Source organism: Delphinapterus leucas, chromosome 8 (assembly GCF_059928025.1).
Source record: "Delphinapterus leucas isolate spDelLeu-1000000601 "Yukka" chromosome 8, BTC_Dleu_Yukka2, whole genome shotgun sequence".
NCBI classification, from domain to species: Eukaryota; Metazoa; Chordata; class Mammalia; order Artiodactyla; family Monodontidae; genus Delphinapterus; species Delphinapterus leucas.
In genome coordinates, this window is record NC_143136.1 from 9,509,201 (window position 1) to 9,527,607 (window position 18,407).

General features: G+C 43.4%; 1 protein-coding gene across 4 annotated transcripts in view; it reads left to right on the forward strand.

Moving 5' to 3' along the window:
• Positions 1-736: 736 nt before the first annotated feature.
• The window catches only part of SLC16A14 (solute carrier family 16 member 14), a 32,357-nt gene continuing 14,686 nt past the window's right edge, over positions 737-18,407 (forward strand). The window contains exons 1-3 of one of the 4 annotated variants that reach the window (XM_089916266.1): positions 737-998; positions 10,516-10,787; positions 16,299-16,442. In XM_089916266.1, the coding sequence (XP_089772392.1) occupies positions 10,529-10,787; positions 16,299-16,442 (403 nt within the window). In that variant the 5' untranslated portion in view covers positions 737-998; positions 10,516-10,528. Of the gene's footprint in view, positions 999-3,631; positions 4,059-4,691; positions 6,232-10,515; positions 10,788-16,298; positions 16,443-18,407 lie in introns of those variants that run through there. The other 3 variants (XM_022567912.3, XM_022567911.3, XM_089916267.1) reach the window with 3 other exon arrangements.

The following is an 18,407-nucleotide window of genomic DNA, read 5'->3' on the forward strand; positions in this document are numbered from 1 at the left end:
TATGAGGGTTCCAGTTTCCCCGCATCCTCACCAGCACATATTGGTCAAGTTGACACATAAAATTAACCATTACAGTCTACTGCATTAAGCTTGCAGGGGTGTGGGCGGGCTGCCTTCTATACTGAGAGATGGGTGGAATGATGGTCTGGGGTAACCATGTGGTTCTAGGTCATGTTCGTATCTGAATTGGCTATAAAAATGGGACAGTCAAGGTGGCACTTTAGGGTATTGCTCTAACACCTTCAATATTCTGTGCCAGAACTTCCTCAAAAGCTGATTTTCTCCTACTCTCTGCTTAATGCACACCATTAAGGCAACAAATTTAAGGCAAAGATTGTCCACATCCTTAGTTGCACCCCAACTCCAACGTGGCGTTATGAAATCAGTTGAATGCATGATAAAAAAACTAAGAGGAAAGGATTTTAGAAGCATCACTTGAATCATTTTATCTTCTTAAGGGACAAGGTTATTACCTGATACAATTAAGTTAAAAGTGAGATTACTATTGTGGAACAATATGTAATTTGCCTAGAAATCAAGAGATGATGTCAGGGTCTTGTACCTCAGATACCTGAAAAATGTTCAGTGCTTGTCTTTTACATTCTAATGTACAACGGCTTTCTATTCATTTAACCCAGGCACACCAACCGGTGACTCACAGATAGGAGGCTCCTTTGCTCCAGGTCTGCTCTCAACCTACCTGTGTCAACAAGAGACTGCCAGGCGGTTAAGAGCAATGAAACTTGTGAAGACAAAATGATTTCTTAGAAAAGCCTTCTATGGGAAATGAAATCAGTGTCTTGAAGAGACATCTGCACTCCCATGTTCATTGCAGCATTATTTACAAAAGCCAAAATAGGAAAACAGCCTAAGTGTCCACTGATGGATGAATGGATGAAGAAAATGTGATATATACGCAATGGAACATTATTCAGCTATAAAAAAAGAAAGAAATTCTGCCACTTGTGACGACGCAGATGAACGTGGAGGACATTATGGTAAGTTAAGGAAGCCAGGCAGAGAAAGACAAATACTGTATGATCTCACTCATATGTAGAATCTAAAAAAAAAAAAAAAAAAAGTTGAACTCATTGAAACGGAGTAGAATGGTGGTTGTCAGGGTCTAGGGGGTGGGAGAAACGGGGAGATGTTGGTCAAAGGGTACAAACGTTCAGTTATGAGATGAGTAAGTTCTGGAGACCTAATGTACAGCAGCATGGTGACTACAGTTAACAATACTGGAAGGTATACTTGAAATCTGCTGAGACAGTAGATCTTAAGTGTTTTCACCACCAAAAAGAAAAGAAAAAAGAAAAGGTAACTACATGAAGTGCTGTGTTCATTAACTTGATTGTGATGTCATAGTCATTTCACAATGTGCCTGTGTATCATCACATAGCACACTTTAAACATATACAATTTTATTTGTTGATTATACCTCAGTAAAGCTGGAAGGGAAAAAAAGAAAGGCCTTTTTGTGGGCATTCTAGTTGTGAAGTACCCATGGTCCAGAGGAGAAGCTTCACAGAGAGCAGATGAGAGGTGGCCTGGGGTGGCGTGCAGTGGGGTGAGGACTGGCTTTCAAAGGGTGCAGGAAAGGGCTTCCCTGGTGGCGCAGTGGTTGAGAGTCCGCCTGCCGATGCAGGGGACACGGTTTCGTGCCCCGGTCCGGGAAGATCCCACATGCCACGGAGCGGCTGCGCTCGTGAGCCATGGCCGCTGAGCCTGCGCGTCTGGAGCCTGTGCTCCGCAACGGGAGAGACCACAACAGTGAGAGGCCCGCGTACAGCAAAAAAAAAAAACAAAGGGCGCAGGAAAATTCTGGAGTTATTTGATGGAGGTGATGGTTCCACAGACTTATCTGAAACTCATCAAGTTGTACATTTAAATACATACAGTCCATACTTCATCAATCATACCTCAATAAATCTAAAAGATTTCAGAGGGGGAAAAAAAGACTTAAAAATCTTACAGACCTCTTTTCAAACAAGATGGATCATCTGCACTTAAGGTATTTGCCAGGAAGCCCATCTTGACTTACTGTCAAAAGCCTGGTTGAAATGGGTGATATCTGAGAAGGTCAGGCCAAGGGAATACTAACCATCCATTTGCTCATGTTCCGATCAGCAAAAGTAAAACGTTTGGACCACATAAGCCCGGTGCTTCATCGAAATGTCCTCACTTTCTCATAATGTTCTCAATTATTTTTAGTCAAAATTTGATAATGTGAATATTTTTTTTTTGCAAAAATAAAAAAAAAAGAAACAAGAAAGGAAGGGGAAAAGGAAGAAAGAAGGAAATTTATGATAGCTAGAATAATGGTCCTTCAAAGATGCCCACATCCTAATCTCTGGACCCTGTGAATATGTTACCTTACATGGCAAAGGGGAATTAATGCAGATGGCATTAAGATTGTTGATCAGCTGACCTTAAAACAGGCAGATTATTTGGATTATCCAATAATCCAATTACCACTGCTAGGCCAAATGTAATCCCAAGAGCCCTTAAAAGTGGAAGCAGGTGGGACTTCCCTGGTGGTGCAGTGGTTAAGAATCCGCCAAAGCAGGGGACACAAGTTCAGGCCCTAGTCCGGGAAGATCCCACATGCCACGGAGCAATTATGCCGGTGCACCACACTACTGACCCTGTGCTCTAGAGTCTGTGAGCCACAACTACTGAGCCCACGTGCCACAACTACTGAAGCGTGCACACCTAGAGCCCGTGTTCCGCAACAAGAGAAGCCACCGCAATGAGAAGCCCAAGCACTGCAACGAAGAGTAGCTCCCGCTCGCCACAACTAGAGAATGCCCGTGCACAGCAACAAAGACCCAACACAGCCAAATAAATAAATTTATTTAAAAAAACAAAACAAAACAGTGGAAGCAGGAGACAGATGTGAGTATGCAGAAAGGCACAGAATGGTGCACAGAATTGCTGGCTTTGAAGACAGAGGACATGGCCGGGAGCCGGGGGATGTGGGCACCCTCTAGAAGCATGAGCGCCCCCCTAGAGCTGCCAGAAGGAACACAACCCTGCCAACTCCTTGATTTTAACCCAGTGAAATCCATTTCGGACTTTTGGCCCCCAGAACTATGAGATAATAAACCTGCGTTGTTTTCAGTCACTAAGTTTGTGGTACTACATTACGATAGCAACAGAGAACTACTACAGAGTCCTTCAAGTGAGGTAAAAATAGCACTGGCTTCATTTATTCACACAGTCGTTTAACAAATATTGAAAACTTTCCCTGGGCAAAGCATTGTGTTGGGAACAGAGTAGGTACACGTGGAAATGAAATCTGTACCTGGTACCTACGAATGCAAGAGCCAGGCAACAGTTAGATACCGGGGAAAGCGCAGGGAGAGGTACCACCCAGGATGGGACAAAGAATAAAGGATTTTCAGTCCCCTTTGGCTTGAGAACACTTGCAGGGCCCGCCCGACTCTTCCCTCACGAACTGCCATATTTTGCGGTCCAGCCTTGGCTGAGGGCTTTTTTCATCACTTCTCCCCTATCTCAGAGAAATGGAAGATACTTCCATTCCCACCTGCATCTTAGGTTTCGGGCCCTTTCCTCCAGCTATAAACGTGCCGAGAGCATTAGCGAACCTCAGCCAAAGCTGGAAACTACAGCCGGCCACGAGAGTGTGCACGTGAGGTGACTGCAATTTTTTTTTTTTTTTTCCTGCCAAACCAGAATTAGCCGGTATAGGAATGAACGAGCATGGAGATTTGAAATTGCACGGATTGGAAGGAAGCTCAGGTTAGGTTCGGGCACCTCCAAACGCACCATTTTTAAAACCACACGGACTGAGGCCTCGAGCTCCAAGCTCCACAAAACGGAGCTGGCCCGGCAGCGAGCGGCAGAGGCGCCGGGAGCCCGCACAGCGCGCCGAACCGGGCGGAGCGCAGAGCCGCGGGCACCGGCACCTCCAGGATGATAGGCGACGTTGCCACAAATCTCTCCGCCCAGCCGCTCAGGGGGCTCCGAGGGAAACAGCAAGTTCGGGGATCGGGGCGGGGAGCCCAGTGAGGCCGCCGCCCCGAGGGCTGCGGACAGTGAGTATCCCGGGCCGCGCTGCATCGCGGGCCCGGGGATGGAGCGGCGCCGGGGGCATCTTGGGCTGCGGTGGCCGCTGCGCCCCAGCCGCCCGGGAAGCGGCGGTGCGGGCCCGGGGCCTGGTAGGGGAAGGCGTCTAGAGGGTCGAGGGCAGGGCTGAGCAGAGGCGCGGTGGTCCCGCCCAGGCCGCCCGCCGGGGTGCTACGGAACCGCTGGCGAGGCCACCTCGGGGCGGGCGGGCGCGCCGGGGCGGAACGTGGGCACGCGCCGCGCTCCCACTGCGGCCAGGGCCCCGCGCGCGTCGTCCAGGGCGCACGGTGCCCCCTCGGAATCCCCGCCCGACCCCAGAGGCGCGCTGGTTCCCGCGTCCAGCCTTGCTCCCGCCTCCTCTCCCGGCCCGCGTTAGCCACTCGAACTAGCAGTGCTGGGGCGGAGAGGGGGAGACCCGGGCGGGGGCGGGGCGGCTGCGGGACTTCTGGGGGTGCAGGATGCCTCCCCGCGCAGGCCGCCGGTACTGCGATCGGCCTCACTTCCCCGCGGAGCTGGCGAGTTCCGGGCGCGCGGAGACACGCGGGATGCCTGGGATGGGGGCCAGGGGTCTCGGGGTGCCGGGGAAGAGGGAGAACACAGCGCCCGGGAGGGGGCCCCGGGGCGGCGGAGGCGGCGCTCGAGAGATGAGGGTTGGCGCGGAGGCCGGATCGCCGTGGGCCAGCCCAGGGCGTGCGGACGCTTGTACCCCAGAGTGGTTCTGATCAAGGCCCCTTGGGGAGGAAAGGAGAGACTGAAATGGGGCTAGGGACCCGGGGCGGCCATTTCGGGGCTAGACGCCGCCAAGGCCACTGACGGTGTTTTAGGAGCTCAATTCTGCTTACCAATTAATTAAGCCGTTTTCTTTCTGCGGAAAAGTTGATCCAGGCTCTCATTAGCAAGGATGAGTAAGGGTTATTATTGGGCATTAGAAAAATTCCTTTTCGCCTTGCCTGGCGTGTGTGTGTGTGTGTGTGTGTGTGTGTGTGTGTGTGTGTGTGAGAGAGAGAGAGAGAGAGAGATAAAATAGGCTTTGGAATCCCTCAGGCCCGAGTTCAAATTTGGCCTCCACCACCGGGTAGTTTAACCTCTCTAAGCTGCATTGCCCCCATTCTACAAATAGTCTCAATTTCCTCATCTGTAAAATGGGGCATTAATATCAACTGGACAGAATCGTTGTGGAGAAGCCGTTAAGCACAGTTCCTGACCCATAGAAGGCATTTATATTTTTAGTTCCCCCTGATACAGCGTGAACCTAGATAGGGTTCCCCGTTTCTCTTGCTCTGTGGTCTCTGCACAGCTCAGCTCCCCATCCTTGGCTGCTCCAGCCTCTTCAGACTGTTGGCCTCAAGTGCGCCCTCTAAAGGCTCAAGATGTCCAGTGCGCACCCGGTCTAGAGGGCAAATATCGACAGAGCCAAATTACAGATGTGCCCGCCCCACGCCCACGTCTAATGAAGAACCTGCTACCAACATACTCTGTCACCTTTGGGGAAGATTGTATTTTTAATTTTAATTGGGCGCTTTCCCCTTTACCGCTTATTTACAGTGAGCTCACCACATTGTAACATAATCAACAGTAGCCAAATTAAAAAGGAATTATTTGGGCTTCCCTGGTGGCGCAGTGGTTGAGAGTCCGCCTGCCGATGCAGGGGACATGGGTTCGTGCCCCGGTCCGGGAAGATCCCACATGCCGCGGAGCGGCTGGGCCCGTGAGCCATGGCCGCTGAGCCTGCGTGTCCGGAGCCTGTGCTCCGCAACGGGAGAGGCCACAGCAGTGAGAGGCCCACGTACCACAAAAAAAAAAAAAAAAAAAAAATCAATGACTTGCTTATAAAACTTGCTCCCCTAACAGAGTTGTGGAAAATTTAATTTTGTTTTAATCTCTGAAACACTCGAACAGGCTATATAGTGTTTTCACTTCTGCCAGTTACCAGGTAAATACGTAGCTGACCTCCATGTCATAGCCTGCGTGTGTTACTTCATTTCCCCCATGAATGGTTTCTCTTTCACCGGCAGTAAACTCACTTTAGGGAAGAATGGGGAGTTGACTGTTGATCCCATAATCTTCCATAATCTTCCCATTTCCTTCCTTCAGCTTCTTCAGTGCAAGGCCCTAACGTTATGTGCAGAGCTTCCATTCTAGGTGAGCCCAGAATGGGTTACATTTTACACATCAGTCCTTAGCAGAAACCCCACGCTCACTGCTCCACTTCCCCCAGTGTCCCACACGTGTTGTCATTTTGCATGTGTGTCAGTGTGTGGAAAAGATGGGGGAGCTTGAAGACCGTATGGTGGAGAAAGACTTGGAGCCTGGCGAGAGGTGGCCCAGAAACCCTTCCTGGTTCTCCCTCTCTCTCCAGGTGCAGAGGAGGGTCCTAATGCTCAAATGATTATTTTGTATCTTATTACATAAATGCTGAAATGCTAAAGCAAACTTGGGGGTGAGGGGACAGACGTTTATTCTTCTGTTGCCTTTTGTTTGTTTTAGTTAATCTGGCTGTACAGTCAGATAACTCTGATTAGTCAAAACAGGAATGACTTTTAGAGAGATTTGGGTGTGAAATGCAGACAACCCCATTGCCTGGAAGATCTTCAGGGACCTCCTGCGGATCTGATGGAATTTTGTCTTACCCACCCATAGGCTCCATCTGATACTATTTTCTACAGGCACAGTTGTGCCTCTTTTTTGTTTCTTTGTTTTTTACAGCTGTGCCTCTTGAAGAAAACTTTTCCATTAAACGCCATTTAACGTCATTTCTTTATGAACAGATAAACTGGAAATGTCAAGAGCAACTCAATGGCAACTGCATCTCTTAACCCATAAGATAAATAATTCAGTGAAAATATAAAGTTCTTAACATTGCTTAGAAAAGTGCTTACTATTTCAACTCATAAGTAGAAAAAATATGACTTTTGTATTATTATTATTTCAAAGTCTTTCTTCCATGTAGGTGGGCTTTAGGAAAATGCCAAGTTGCGTGTTTTATCTCATTAAACACAGATTGTAAAACAATGTTGTTATTATTCATCTAAGCCAGTCACACCCCTTATCAAGCTGCCTGGTTCTCCTCTTTCTGGCTCCTTGGGATTCTGTGTACAACTACCAGGGGCGAAGGGAAGACAACCATCAGACACCACTTCGGAACCCTTTCTAGCTTCATCCTCCTGGAACTTTTGACAGGGTAGCTTGGTTATGGGCTGTGAGCTTTGGAGAACAAGGGCTATCCCATCCCTTTCTATCGCCAGGCAGACTGTCCTCTCATGAGGGGAGAGGAGGGTGGTGGGAAACACACACACAAGCCTACAGCCCAATGCAGACTAGACTTCCCAAGGGAAGTGGCTCTGAATTGCCACTAATCTACTGTAGGCAAGTAGCTGAACCAGATGATGTTTAAGAGGTAGAGAGAGGGGCCTTGACTTTCTTATAATAAAGTTAATATACATTTATTTAGAATTTTTTACCAAAGAGATAAAGAAGAGGAAATTACTTGGAAGACGATCGTCCAAAGAATAATCTCCATCAACATTTTAGTTTCACTCGTCCTTTTTTCCTACAGATACATATTTTTAACAACAACAACAACCAAAAAGGAATTATTTCATGTGCCCCATTTTGTGACCACCTAGTATAATTCAACCTTAGCATGACCTTCTTTCTCTGTCTTCAAAGAGCCCATACAGTTTTATTTTTGATGGTGCACTTGCATTGCATGGCTATACCATGATTAGCTGATTTAACATGTACTGTAATGTTGGATATTAGAGATGTTTGCAGGGGTTTTTTTTTTCCTCATTATTTCAAGGTTTCACTATTAGAATTTTGTTGAATCTTGAAGGGTGAGCAGAAGAGGACCAGGAGATTAGAAGGAGAGAAGTATGTTCCCGAAAGAAGAGAAGGTCATGCACAAAAGCTTGAGAGACTGTGCCAGGTTCAGGGAGCTGCAGGTGCTTCCATGGGGCTGGAGAGCAGAGTGCAAAGCTGAGGAACAGGAGAAGGGACCTGGCAGAGTGGCAGATAACGCGAGGGGAGAGCCTGGAAGCAGACAGGGCAGTTTGGACTTAATCCTAAAGATAACTCGACCGGGTGGGGAAGTTACATGGTACAATAGCATTTTCCTATTCCCAGCATCCTCAGTAATGGAGAGGTGAAGGGAAGAACCCAGCAGAGAGCAGCAACATGGGCAGGAAGTGTGGTGGCTGAGCACTGGATATCTGTTTAAGAGACAGTATAATTTAAAAGATGAAAATAATGGGTATGAGAGAAATGAAAAGTCAAGATGAGCCCCAGGACAGATCCATTAAATTGCTCTTCCACTGGCATCCTTGGTTCCTTAGCACCTGTTTCTTCCCAACAAACTCTTAATCTGGGGATTAGCGAACTTTTCTTATAAAGGGTCAGAGAGTACGTATATGAAGTTCTGCAGGTCACATAGCCTTTGAAAAGGTAAAAAAAAATTCTTAGCTCAGGGGCGTACAGAAAGAGTCTGTGCAGATGGCACCGTGTGCTTCCCTAAAAGAGGCTGAGAGCTGGGCACTTGGGCCACAATTTGCTTCTCTGTCATTTTGTCCACATCACAACACTGCGGAGAAAAGCCCCATGGTTGGAGGTGTTCCGAGTGTATTTGGGACCATTTTTTACACCAATTTCCTCCACTGCAACAAAATGATTTTCAGTAATAATCACATGTCATGGTCAGTAATCATCATTATTTTCTGATTTGCTCCTCTGTTTTAAAATTACTTGAAACAAAGAATAGATTTCCATTTTAAAGTCATTATTCAAATTCATGTATCGACTACAAATTTCACTTTCCAAACCAAAGTTTTTCACCTTGCAGCTTTGGCACTCTGTTTTGCTCTTTTAAATTTTAAACAAAACTAAAGTCTGCAGGTGGGCACATAGAGTGACAAAAGTCAAGTAGCTGGCGTCCTGGTCTTCGTCTCCACCATCACTGTGCTGTCACAGTCCATCTTGAATGTCCTGCTAAAGGCAGTGATGTGTGACACCGCAGGCACTGCAGACCCAAACTGAGCCAAGGTGTGGACCAGCAGTTCTGAACTCTTAGGAACTTACTCTCAAAACAGATATGTGCATTCAGATGGCCAAAAGGCACATGAAAAGATGTTCAACATCGCTGATAATTAGAGAAATGCGAATCAGAACTACAGTGAAGTATCTCACCTCACACTGATCAGAATGGCCATCATCAAAAATCCCACTACTTACCATCTTTTCTCCATCTACCCCCTGCTTCCTCAAGTCTCAGAGGATGGGTCAGTCTTCCTGATCAAGACCAACCCTGTCCCACCACCTCTGGGATTAGTCATTCTCTCTCTCCTTATCCTCAGTTTTTATGCATACACTCCATTCTCATCCTAAAAAATAAAACAAAACCAGAGACTTCCCCTGACCTGGCATCGTCTCACCTCTAGCTCCATCCAACCCCCTCCTCTTGTTTGAACAACTTGAGAGATAGATCTACGCAAAGCACAGGTCCCATCTTATCTCTTCCTTGTGCAAATGCAGCCACCAACTATTCATTATGTACAGGATAAACTCCAAAATCCTTATCTGGCACATAAGGCTCTTCAAGATCTAGCCCCTGGCTCCCTGGTAACCTGTATGCCATTGTGGTATCCAAATTTCTGTAATCTGATTTCCAATTTTCTAAGCAATTTTCTAGCTTCCCAGGTAAATGCAGGGAATGGGGGTGGATGGAGGGGGTGAAAGTATGTCTTGTATATCAGACATAAATATCACCATTTTTAGAAGACTCTGTCTCCCATTGTAAGATAATAAATTGGCCTTCTCCTTTACCAATCTCTCCTGAGTTGGGTTCGTATGAGTCAGTCCCCCTGAGGCTAACCCACTCTAGCTGCATTGAACAAATTGAACACTTGGACCCACAAAACTGAGAACCATAGCCTCTGCCAGGCGCCCACTCACCACCACCCCCCCTCCAAGGCCAAGCTACCCTGTCTAAGGCCAGGCATCTTCCTTCTCTAACGTCTTTGTTGTCACCTGTCAGTTTCCATCTCAATAAGGGACACGAGGCATGGGCTTTGGAGTCAGGAATAGCTGGGTTCAATTCCTGGCTTCCTGTCTAGCTATAATATATACTACCTCCTGGCCATGAGAACTTGGGAAAGGCACTTCACTTCCCTGAATCTATTTCCATTTCTTTAAAATAGCCATAATAATACTTACATATAGGATGACTGTAAAGATGAAACAGGTTTCATAAAAGCATTTGGTCCTATGAAAAAGTGAGGAGTGTTCCCAAATCTGCATAAGGACAAGATTAATCTAAAGGTCTAATATGATGGTGGGGCCACTTTGGTTCTGATGGGTAGGTAGAGCTTTCCAGAAAGATGGAGATTTTTTTGTTTTGATGTTCAATGAAATTATCTGTCATATGTATTTCAGAACATCTTGGAAAATGTATACAAGCCACGAAGACATTGGGTATGATTTTGAAGATGACCCCAAAGATAAGAAGACACTTAAACCCCACCCAGACATCGATGGCGGATGGGCTTGGATGATGGTCCTTTCCTCTTTCTTTGTGCACATCCTCATCATGGGCTCCCAGATGGCCCTGGGAGTCCTCAATGTGGAGTGGCTTGAAGAATTCCATCAGAGCCGTGGCCTGACGGCATGGGTCAGCTCCCTCAGCATGGGCGTCACCTTGATTGTGGGTATGTTCACATGTGGCCTGTTGTAAAACTGAATAATTATAAAATGACAGTTCCTCGCTGTAAGTAATGTTTTGTATTGTTGAAACGTTAGATATTACATTGTAGTGGATGTTGCTCTTGTTTTTATTGTGGTCAAATGTACATAACATAAAGTTTACCATTTTAACCAGGTGTACAGTTCAATGCCATTGAGCACATTCACCACCACCATCCATCTCCAGAACTTTCCCCATCTTCCCAAAATAGAACTGCACACATTAAGCAATGACTCCGCATTGCCACCTCTCCTCCCAGCCCCCTATCCCTGGCCACTACCATTCTATTCTCTGTCTGTATGAATTTGACTGTGCTAAATACCTCATATAAGTGGGATCACACAAGATTTGTCCTTTTGTGTGATATTCCTATTCGAGTATGGTAAACATTTGGAGTATTTTAAAAATTGAGCATTAGAATTTTTACCCCAACTCTGTTTTCTTAACTGTTATAATTCATTACCTATCATTACAAATCTGTTTAATACATGAATATTTTTAAAAGATAAAAATTTTTGAGAAAAAGTAAAAGTAAATAATCTTATTTCAGAGCTCTAATGTTTTAAATTTGAAGTATTGATCCTATGTTATTGAAAAATCTATTAAACTGTTTTTAGAAAAGTTACTGATATAGCTAACAGGAGGGAATAATAACATATTCTTGTATTTTGTAGTTTAACCACGTAGCAATCTATGAAAGCAATTCTTATCTAATTGGAGTTACTAAACAAGGAAATTATTATAAATATGATACGTTGCTATGGCTAATGTGTTTCAGTTTGAGAACTAAACAGCTTTTACTGCCAACTGCTATTTAATAAGCACCTATTATATACCAGGTGTTTTCCCTTACATCATCTCATTTAACTTTAATTCTCTCAACAGTCGTACGAGGTAATTACCACTATACCGTAAAGCTGTTCAATTCCTTTACTTGAAAGTAAAAGCCATATTTTTACGTATAATTTTTTTTTTAATTTAAAGGGTTCGTGATATATTTTATACTAGAAACATAATACGCCTCAAATCTCTTCCTAGTATTGTGGGAGTATGTGGATGACAGGCAGATGTGTGTTTGACAAGAGTCTGTGCCTTGTCAGTGATTTCCACATTGGTAATTAATTGCTTGAATTCAATTCAGAGATTTGTTGATCTTGGCTGGTATTCAGCCAATGTTATTTTGGATAATCCCAGCGACATTAATAACAGTGGCAGTGCTAATGATAGAAAACAAGGACAGAATGTTATTTCTCAAGATGTGTACAGGGGGTATGTGTTTATCACAAGGAATTATTACTGATCTAGTTTTTAAATTAAATAAGGGCATCATTATGTGTGTGAGAGAGAATTGTTGATAAATCACTTTTGCCTATAACTGTAATGAACTGACTCCTCAACCCTGCCTTGGCCTTGTTCAAACCAGGACTGTTTATCATATGAGAAGTGCAGGTAGGTTAACCTCAGTGCAGGGAATTTGCTAGTTTTGTGTTGGATATAATTCTACCTTCTCAATAAGTCAGTAAAGGAAAACTGTGCTTCTAAAATATAGGATGACCAAAAAGTTCGTTTGGGTTTGGCCGTAAAAACCCTAATGAACTTTTTGGCCAGCCCAAATACTAAAAATCCAGTTTTCTTACCTTTTTTAAAATAAATGTTTAGAGGGTAGAACAAGATACTCACAGATTCAATCTAGAAAGTGTGCTCATACAGCAAAAAAGAAGATTCAGCCAAAGACCAGGGTATTTGTCCCAGTATTTTCCAAACCGTCTAAGAAGGTTGTCTTCGGTATTACTTTGTGTTTCACAAGTTCTACAGGAATAAGCAACGGAAATCAGTCCTGAAATTATTGGATGTGGTTCTGAAGATGATCCCCCAAATAAGAACACCTAACTCATAGTGGTGATGAAATGTGATTGTCATCTTTAATTAGGAGGTAACTGTGGATTTTGAATTCTGTTTGAGAGTCCTTGATTTCCAGACAGTGGAACTTTAGATTGTAGACTAACCTTTCTTCAGGAAAGGTGTCTGCCAGATAAACATCTTTTGTCTTGCAGCTCAGAAATTACAGCACAGCAAGGCTCATAGTTATGTAAATGAAACGTCTTTTATTCTGCTTATCATGACCCTAAATTGCTATTCATTATCTAAGCTGCTGGTACAGGTGGCGGCAGATATGTTGTTTGCTTGGAAAAGCAAAAAGGAGCTCTCCTTTATTTAGCACTTACTACATGCCAAGTACGTGTAATGTACATGACCTCATTTGATCCTACAGCAGCTCTGGAGGCCAGACCATCATCTTGATCTCACAGAGGAGAACATGCAACGCTCAGAATCATTAAGTAACTTACTGAAGTTAACTTGTAGCAAGTGTGGGACAGGCTTCAAACCTGGTCCACTGGACTCTGAAATGGTGTCCACTGTACCGCACTGCCTGCCATGACGTTAAATGAGAACTGAAAATATGTTTGAAGTGAATAAATATAAATTGTTTTCATTTTCTAATCATTGTAAGGACATTGAGTTACCTCTTTCAAATTTAAAACTTCCATGAATTATGTTACAGAGTTAAAAGCACTCTGTTGGGCAGTGACTTGCACGTGGGGAATTCAATTCATTCTTGTTTCATTCTTTGCTAGCATGGATTTTGCCAGTTCCTGCAGAAGGTCCCAACTGTTAAAAAAATGTAATCACCTTGGCAGTATCTACAGCAGCCTTTGTGATAGCTCTTGGAATAATTCTTGGTAGAAGCCATGTTGTTAAGGGTAGCTATAGGCTGCAAAAGGTCATTTACTTGCTAAGTACATTTAGAGCAGTGGTTGTCTATCTTGGCTACACGTTAGATCCACCTGGGAGCTTTTAAAAACCATGCCTCTCGGGCTGCACCTGGAGCATTAAATCAGAATCTCTCGGGATGGGACCCTAGCATCAGGGTTTTTCTTTAATGATTTTTTTAAAGCTCCTAAGTGACTCCAACAATCAGCCAAGGCAGAGAGCCATTGATTTATTGCAGGGAAGGGTTACATCAAGAGACCAGGTACTAGCTACTTTCATCCATGATTGTATGCCAAGGCTCACCTCAGATTGTTTCTCTCCTCACCTGAGCTTTTTCCAACCTATGAGATGCTGGGATGGGCAAGAAATCATGACTTCCTCAGCGTGTTCCTGCAGCAATGCGAGACTTTATTATGTGGGAAATGGGCCAAGATTCAGATTCCTTCCGAAGAGGAGAAAGTCTGACAAGGTGTATAATCTCATTCCAAAACAATGAATTCCTCTAAAAAAGTGGGAATCTTAGCCAAAGGACTGCATCTCAATCTTATTTTCCCCTCTCCTTAGACTGGGTGTGGAGTTCTTTTCATTTTGTTGAATGGCAATTCCATCATGGAGATGCCAACTGACCATCAGTAAACAATGCTTAGAAAATGAAACTAAGGATCCGAAACTTCGGGTCTGACTTCCTTTTTTTTGATAAATCTATATTATGTAACCATGGAGGACTCACAGCATTTCTGGGGCTGACTTTGCCCATCTGCACATCATAAATGACTGTAGCTGCAGCACACATGGTGCCAGAATCAATAACTAAAAGCCAGACACCGTTATCATCTTAATGTTCTTTTCAGTAAAGCAAGCAATACTTTCTTTTTGATATATAGAATTCCTCCAGATACGAATATCTGTACTTATTTGGGAATTTCCTCCCTTTGTTCCCCCAAATACTTCTTAATGCAGTGTTTCATAATCATGCAGCATCACAGAAAAACTTGCTTCTGGGTCCTTTCTGTAATGTGGGAAATATCATTCCACTGAACTGTCATGCATTGACCCTTCATATCTTAAAAGACCTATTAACAGCAAACCAATGAATCTTGCATTTTTCTCTTTTTTTAACCCACTCATCTGAGATCTGAAGTGGTGAAGTGACCGTGGGTTTAGGAAAATAAAAATATTTATAGAGATAAAAGACACTCTTCAACTTACGGTTTCTGAATTTCAGTTCCCCCCAGTAATTTCCTCAGATGTTTATATCCATGTGCTTAGCTTATATATTGTTTATATCATGTGCTTATTTTATAATATACATAATACAGTATATTTGTATAAGATGTTTACTGTATTAGGTCTATTCTAAGAGGTTTATCTACTGAATTATTTTCTGTAATACAGCAGGGTTAATTAAATTAGTGAGTCTTTATCTTCTTAGTTTTCAGGATTGGATCCTCTCAAAATCACTAGACAAAAAAAAAAAAAAAATTTATTAGCAGACTGTACCCAACTATGTACATGAATATTGTTAGAATTGTAAAGGAGAGTTTTATTTCAGTTTGGACTACAAGAGGAAGCTCCTTAGACTTCAACAAGTTTTTAACCTGAAACAGCCCCGCCTGAACATAGGGTTTGATAACTATAGAAAGTAATAATGATCAAAAACTAAGATGATGTTTAAAATGCAATGCTGAGTGCAGCCTTGAACTGTATTACGGACATACGGATTGCTATTTGGATAAGGAATCACTGACCCGAAGGCAAGCGTTAAGGTTCAGTGACATCAGAACCTGCCACAAAATCAGGGAGGAAACAAAGAGGTTGACAAAAACTAGAGCGTCATAGAAAGTAAGCAATGAGAAAGTGTATCATATACTGCATTGCTGTGAGTATTGGCAAATATCGTACAACCAGGGGTAGACCTGAATGTCCACACAGTGTCGTAAATGCATAGCCTGATGGGCCCAGTCAGGGACTGAGAGTCAGCAGAGGCTGAAGTATGTATGAAGCAATGGAGTTCTTTCCGGCTTCGTTTGCATCTGGATATCCTCACGGAAACAGGCTATAGGTTCCTTTCTTGAAGCATGGAGGTCCTGAGAGCCCCCCTTTGTGTACTCCCTTTAGATCTACAGTAAAAAACTCAAATGTATACAGGGGCCAAACAAGTAATGTAAATGAGGGCAGGATGTCAAATACGAGGCTGCAGGGAAGGGTGGAGACTGCAGCAAACTAGAGAGGGTGTGCCACAGCGAAACAGGATCAGCTGCTCTGGACTGTGTGGGAAGGTATTCTGTGGGGCCACTGGATTTTTGTGAATAATCTTAATTTTTAAATGTTGGCAACTGATTCAAAACGTTTTTAAACTTTGTTCTGGATAAACAAAATGCATCCACAGGCTGGATGGGGCACCTAGACCACTAATTTAGGACCTCTGCTGTAGACAAGAGAATGAACTCAACTGGTCTGTTTATTTCAGGTCTGTCTTCCTTGAAAATCTAGAACCTTGTGCTCTCCAGTGAAGTTACTGAAACCTATCTTTGCACGCCAAGAGCTTTCTGCACATAAAGCAGGGGTGTGGCTTTGGTTTGTTTTACTTGAGAGCTCTAGTAATACTGTATTCTTTGTCTTCATATGAGGACTCCCTAAGAAAGTAGGAAAATAAAATGCCATTAGTCATTTTAGTCATTCTTTTTTCAATGTTCTGTGACAGGACCTTTCATTGGCTTGTTCATTAACACCTGTGGGTGCCGACAGACCGCGATCATCGGAGGGCTGCTGAACTCGCTGGGCTGGGTGTTGAGTGCCTACGCTGCAAACGTGCATTATCTCTTCATTACCTTCGGAGTGGCAGCCGGTAAGCGTAGTGATTTTCTTAAACTTGCCTTTATTTATTTATTTATTTATTTATATTTTTGGCCACACCACGCGGGATCTTAGTTCCCCGACCAAGGATCGAACCTATGCCCGCTGCAGCGGAAGCGTGGACCCCTAACCACTGGACCACCAGGGAATTCCCTTAAACTTGACTTTATATGTTTCTATTGGGCATTTTGGCAATGAATTTCACTGTAAGGAAAAGAGACCCATTAAGTATTTTGTCCCTTTGTCTCCTCCACCCCAACCCAACCATATCCTATCCTCCAGGAAATACTTTTTAATATAAGATATTAAATATGCCTTAAGCATGAGGAAACGACCTAACAGCTGTACTTGGCCTTCCTAATAGATTTTAATTAAATTTTCTATACCTGGTTCTAAGTGCTAGTCCCTTCTCTTGTAACAAAACGGACATAGTAATAACATTCTCTCATTTAATAACTGCAGAATCCAGCGTGAATCAGAGAAAAATCATTTTCTCCTTCACCCCTGTTCAAAGTAATGGAATAGCAGCAAAACCCACATAGATGTAGAGACTCTAAGAATCAAATCCAGAGCAAAGTGTCAGTCCCCAGGAGATGTATAAAAATTGGCTGCCAGCTAGCACAGTTTGCATATCTGTTCTGCAAAATGTATTCCCGGCCATAATTTCCTTTATCAACAGGTAGCAGAATGCACACAGGTAAGTAGTTTCTTACTCATACAATTGTATTTCAGTGAACCAGAGCGAGCCTGACTTTTTTGAGTACAGAGCTATAATCCTAACAAGTGGCACACTGATGGCAGTGTTTGCATAAGAGTTCAAAGTTAGAGTTTGGAATTCTTGCTTTTTTTCTTCCACTTGCTATCTGTGTGACTTTGGGAAAGTTACTTAACTTACTTATGCCTCAGTCTCCTTATCTGCAAAATGGGATAATTGAGTGCTTGGTTTACAGGGTTGTTGAAATGATTACATGAAATCATCTGTATGAAGCACTTAGCACAATGCTTGGCGCATAATAAAGTCTTGAGCAAATGTTAGCTAATATATAATTGTTATTGTATATAACATGTTTATTATATTATAAGCTTAAGTATATGCTTTTATGGTAGCAGGAGACAGTGAACATAAAAACTCACTGTCCATATAAGTTGACAAGTTGGTTCTCTGTAATGTACATCTATCCACATATACACCTAAAGCACTTCTGTATCCTGTGAAGCTGAGTTTGGAAACCATTGATCTGAAGGACTTGATAACAGCTCTTAAAGAACAACTCAAGATGTTTTCCCTGAGGCATTTTAGAAACTTTGCCCCATAACAGTCCAATGAATAGAGCTGGCACGGGGATTTTTATATTATAGGTGAGGAAATAAACTCCTTCCCCTGGGACTAAGGAGCCACACTGGGGTCTCTGGGCAGACACGTGCGAGCCCCCAGGAACTTGATCCGTGGTGTTTGGTTACATGGATTATGACTTGGTCCCCATAACTGGGACTTGAAATTTATTCCCATCATCTAGAGATGACTATGGTTAGACTCTTTGTTTAAATGGAATTTTATTTCTTGCAGTTAGTTGCTTATTGGTTCTCAAATAATATGATCTCCATATTCATTCATTTGTTTATTCATTCACTTATATAATCAACAAATATTTAGGGATACAAGGAATTCGGAAAAAAAATCAGGAGGCCAGTGAAAGGAAAGTGTTTCTTTAGACACTTTATTGCTCCCTCTTTTTAATACAGGAAACACCCAAAGAAAGTCTCTGAAAATAAGTGTATTCACCTCCTCCACGAATATATATATATAATTATGTTTAAGTGGAAAATCCAGCTAAATCAGTTAGCTCATATACCATTGGGCTGTTGTTAGTGAGGCATGGTGAAGCTGATTGACCCCTATTTAGTATAAAAGAAAGAAAGTTAGAAGCAAAGATCTGGAAAAAGCAAGTGATTGATA